General features: G+C 36.4%; 1 protein-coding gene across 3 annotated transcripts; it reads left to right on the forward strand.

Moving 5' to 3' along the window:
* Positions 1-2,072: 2,072 nt before the first annotated feature.
* On the forward strand, positions 2,073-3,226 carry LOC137741157 (uncharacterized). 3 transcript variants are annotated; one of them, XM_068480962.2, is made up of 4 exons: positions 2,073-2,629; positions 2,729-2,792; positions 2,893-2,964; positions 3,056-3,226. In XM_068480962.2, exons 1-4 carry the CDS (start codon positions 2,402-2,404, stop codon positions 3,100-3,102), a joined length of 411 nt encoding a protein of 136 aa, XP_068337063.2. In that variant the 5' UTR covers positions 2,073-2,401; the 3' UTR covers positions 3,103-3,226. The 3 variants fall into 3 exon arrangements, 2 of the variants coding, with proteins under 2 accessions (XP_068337063.2, XP_088556602.1); XM_088700476.1 differs by having other exon boundaries at positions 2,074-2,602; XR_015966898.1 differs by having other exon boundaries at positions 2,092-2,648.
* The last annotated feature ends 1,497 nt before the right edge of the window (positions 3,227-4,723 follow it).

Consider the following 4,723-nt stretch of genomic DNA (forward strand, 5'->3'; position numbering starts at 1 on the left):
AAAAAAATTTATAAAAAAAAACTTATATAAGGATTGCACAATTAAATATCCTACATATAGTAATATATTTAAATATATACATATTGATCGTATTGCTAAATGATTTTATGGTGGAATATCAATTTTCTTCATAATATTAGAGGAGACTGTCATGCGTGAAGCTCAACGACTACACCTGCTCTATAACATCTTTATGTTGTCCACATGTTCGGTACACTTAGGAGGACATGTTGAGAGTATCAGTCTCACATCGGAAAACAAATGACCATGCACGTGCTTACAAATAAATAGATTACTTTCCATATTGTTCATTAATTTTACGGAAAAACTGATTTTTTTTGCATATATAAAAATACATATAGTATAAATATTCTGCATGATGTAAACAAAAAATTCAAAACAAAATTGTAACAAAGATCCTCTCATGGTGGTCATGGTGGTTGGTGACCAAATCCACCATTACTTTCATGTCCTCCTCGAGATTCTCACATTCTCATATTTCTTGAAAAAAGAAGACGATGTTTTTGTAATTTTACTGAATGGACAAGCGCAGGGAATGTTGGATTCCTTATGGTCTCAAGCAAGGGGTTTCCCTGTTCCACATACATACTGACCGTTTTGTGTCCAATATTTGAGAAAAATTCAATAAATATCACCGGATAAAATTAAAAAAAATGAAATAACACCGGTCTCTAGGTAAATGATATGTATGACTCATAGAAATTTGGTTCTATTTGTAGGAAAGTTTATAATATTATTCAGCATTTTATTTTTTGTTTTCTTGATTACCCAATTAACGCTCATAATCGCAGAAGATACAAATTTATTGCTTTATTTTTAATTTTTTAATAATATTTATCATGCAATGGGGATTATGAGATTATCTTTACAATAGAGAGATTATGTCATGTATCAATTTTAATCTCATTCTTTGTCTATCTTTTTTATCACGCAATTAAAAAAGTAAAATAATTGCGATAAAGATTTACCCTTACAGTTCTAGAAACAACCAATTTTCTTGCAAGGATCCGAGTACCAAATGGTCCAGGAATGGACGGCCATAGTTAATCCTTGAGATCTAATGGCTTATGGAAATAGAGAATTTTTTTACTAATTTAAATCCAATGTAAAAACGAAAAAGTAGTGTGCATAGTTTCCCAAAAAAAAGAAAAAGAAAAAAAAAGAGTACTCTGCATTGTGACGAATGAGTGGAAGAGCCCTCCATAAACTTGTAAAGGCTGTAAAAGCAATAGGCCATGCATGTGGTATCGTGATGAATGGCTCAGCATGGGGTCCTCTACGAATTTACATATTTTTTAGTGGTCTTTTTGGGACTGTTTTTGGATTGGTGTTTGTCAAGCTGACTGTAGGGGAAATGATCCAATAAACTTGTATTTGGAAACCAAGTCCAAATACATACATGCGCTTGCCTTGGCCCTTGGGCTTAATGTTGGTGTTCTGTTCTAGCATTTTTCTTTCGGATGTAAAAGTGCAAAAACTTAGTCATGTGTTATTATAGTATAGTGATATTCATATTCACTTTTAAGTGAGAGGTCTTTCATTTTGTTATCGTCAAAAACGAATTTGAACCAAATTATTATGACTTGTCCATTATGAAATTTAGCTCACTCTCACACTCGTTAGTATAGGTAATGCTAAATGTAACAAAGAACTTGAACACTCAAATTCGACTCACGTAAATAAAAAAAATGATCGACTTAGTTTGATACCTAACTGTCCCATTAGATAGCGTAGCCTAAATATACCACTCACCATGTTTTCTTTATTTTGTGCAAGAACAAATAGAGAAAGAAAGCATATTTGGGCTCAAACAACTTTATCTAATTCAAGCAAGGAAGGAAGAGGACATTTATGAAAAACGGAGCCGAGGTTTGTGAGTATCTGCTCACCTCGGGCTTTCAGTTAGGTCCATGTGCAGAAAGAAACTCGTACAAGGAAAAAGTCAGTGGAATCTTCGCCATATATTTATTTTAAAATTTCGCGGGGTTTTTGTAGTAAGACTTGCTAATGCCTTGAAAGTCTTTACATGCCATCAAAAATAGTAGCTCCACCGATTTCTATCTGACTCGCTTCAACCTCTCTCTCTCTCTCTCTCTGAAAGAAGCAGAAGCATACAGTCACTCCCTCTCTCTATAAATTGGAGCAGAAGCATACAGTCACTGCCTCTCTCTATAAATTGGAGCAGAAGCTCCCCATTAATCACCACTAATCTTCTCAATCACCCTCCCCTCTCTCTCTCTTTCTCTCCCCCCCCTCTCTCTGTGTGTAAAGACAGCAGAAGCACAGTCACCTCTCTCTAAATTGGAAGCCGAAGCCCACTCACCTTCAGGCAATCACCCTTCCCTCTCCCTCTCCCTCCGACCCCTCCAGATGATACCACATGGCTTCACTTTTGGTGCTCATAACCTTCTTGTTGCTCCGGCTCTGCACTGTCCAAGCAGTGGTTCTAACGCTGCGGCCTGCAGTTTCCCCCATTTATCCGATCGACTTACACCAGGTTCGCATACGGGATCACGTAAGACACGTGAAAATATTCAAACATGTTGCCGGCAGCGGGGTCAACATATCGATGTCCTATGATGTTGTGTTTTATCTCCCAGCTCCTGCTGTAAAAATTCTTTTTCAAAGTAATTGCAATATACATAATTATATTAAATGAAATTGAAGGTTGTTTGAAGTTAATGTGATGAACTTTGTATCGTTTCAGAATGGTGTTACTACTTGGGAGATTGCATTTCAGAAATCTAAGGGACCGGTCACAATCTTTGGAGGTTAGATCCGAATTATTACCTGGTTGTCGAGTTTTAAGGGAAAACACACTTGCTGTTTGTGACATTATATAGTATGATGTTTTTTCTTCTTCCATTGCAGATATTATTCTCAAAGATAAGATAATCGAATACGATTTAGCACGACAGCGCTTGGGATGGCCAACCCGAGATTGTACGTTTATGAATCTACATGAACTGTTTTTTGTTTTTCTGATTTCCGCTAGACTTTACGCTGATCATGTTTTAAAATTAATCTTTCTCAGGTTCCTTGCCTATGGATGGATGTGAACGTAAGTTTTGGCAAAAATGAAGGCAGTAACTTGTTAAGGAACGGATGTACGAACTTGCTAGTTGGATTACTGGAGGTGCAATTGTATTGGATTTTATGTAAATAAACCTCAAAAGTTATAAAATTTCCACTTTCTGTTGTTGAATCTGTCTGTTTGCCTCTGCCCACTTCTGCTAATAATACTCATATACTGTTGATCTTAACCAAAATAAATTGAATTAGTTGGAATCAGGTGGGACTTATCTTCAAAACAGTTAGAGGTAGTTGGAGTTAAAAGGGTAAAAATGTAAAACTGTGCAACACAGTCTCTATATAAGTATAGTCTTAGAGACTTAGAGACTCATGATGTAATATTTCCTTTTACTCAGAATATATGATTGAAAGCTCTCTCTCCACTTCTTCGATTCCTTTAGTTTCTTCTTCTTTAAGATTTCTGTAATTCAATAGCGTTAATAGATCTTGCCATCGATGTACACTTCACAGTCGCGGACCGAATCTTCAATTTCATTAAGAAAGTAATTTGAGGAGGAAAAGAAAAGATGATGAATATATCGATTGAAAAATCGGATTGGAGTGTTGATTGCAGTAAACACTCCAATGTGAATGTTATGGGATCAATAATCGTAAAGGAAGAAAAGAGGGAGAAGTAGAGAGAAAAGGGGAAAGGAGATGAACTAAAACATTTATATTTTCATTCATAATCCTTCAAAAGAGTAAAAGAGACTAAATACATAGAGCCTGAGCAATCTACAACCCGAAATATGTGAATGGGATAACTATACTAAATGGAATAGGCCCAATAGAATGAGGAACCTAACAACTCCATCCCGCCCCGAAAATAGGCTTGTATTCAAGCCTTAAGGGTAAGTAACTGAGCAGGACTGAAGCACCTGCCCCTGATGATTCCAATCTGTTTTTTCTGCTGCCCAGTTTGTATAGAAAACCAGAATGATACCGGACTTAATTGAATCGCTCAATTCACCAAAGCTCAAGTGGCAAGGTAGCCAATGATTCCATAGCCCAAGCCAGAAGAATAATACCAATCCATTCATTAATGGTACCATGGAGTGTAGCTATCTACTCAATTTCCTCACCCCACAAGCACTGGGAGTAAAGGAGGAGACTTGGGCTTGGTACCACTACCAAGCTTCTTTTGTAAAAGATAGAATGGACAGAAGGAGCAAGTAAATTCACCTTGGTGAGCAAGGTCAATTGACTAGGGTGTTTGTGGTTGCTCTTTTCAATGGTTTGTGTAATCTTCCTTATCCTCTTGCTCAACATTTTCTCACAACCATGTATATTAGATGCAAACCCATTCCGCCAAAACCAACATTCTTTGAAAGTGTTTATCAAGTGCTTCCATGGGTATAGCAACAGACTCTTTCCAAATTGATGCAATGAGCAACCATTGAAACATTATGTGTTAATCTACTTGTGTGAGTGAGGTTAACCTGTTGACCTGAACGTATTGCCTTTAGGTTTCATATTATGCTAGTGATCGAGAAATATCGATCATCTATTTAGAATGAAATTTGCTAAATGTTGTACTGTTGTCACCAACTTTTGCACTCAAACGCCACAAGTTGAATGATTAATTATTATTTATATGTTTGCTAGGATAAGGAAAAGATGTCAATTTATT

Source organism: Pyrus communis, chromosome 9 (assembly GCF_041283825.1).
Source record: "Pyrus communis isolate YQ-2024b chromosome 9, ASM4128382v1, whole genome shotgun sequence".
NCBI classification, from domain to species: Eukaryota; Viridiplantae; Streptophyta; class Magnoliopsida; order Rosales; family Rosaceae; genus Pyrus; species Pyrus communis.

Excerpts from the sequence above, each read along its gene's own strand:
- LOC137741157 (XM_068480962.2), top strand. The coding sequence starts at position 2,402 with ATGGCTTCACTTTTGGTGCTCATAACCTTCTTGTTGCTCCGGCTCTGC. Across the intron at positions 2,793-2,892 it reads ACCGGTCACAATCTTTGGAG|ATATTATTCTCAAAGATAAG; the intron begins GTTAGATCCGAA and ends CTTCCATTGCAG. Across the intron at positions 2,965-3,055 it reads GGGATGGCCAACCCGAGATT|GTTCCTTGCCTATGGATGGA; the intron begins GTACGTTTATGA and ends AATCTTTCTCAG.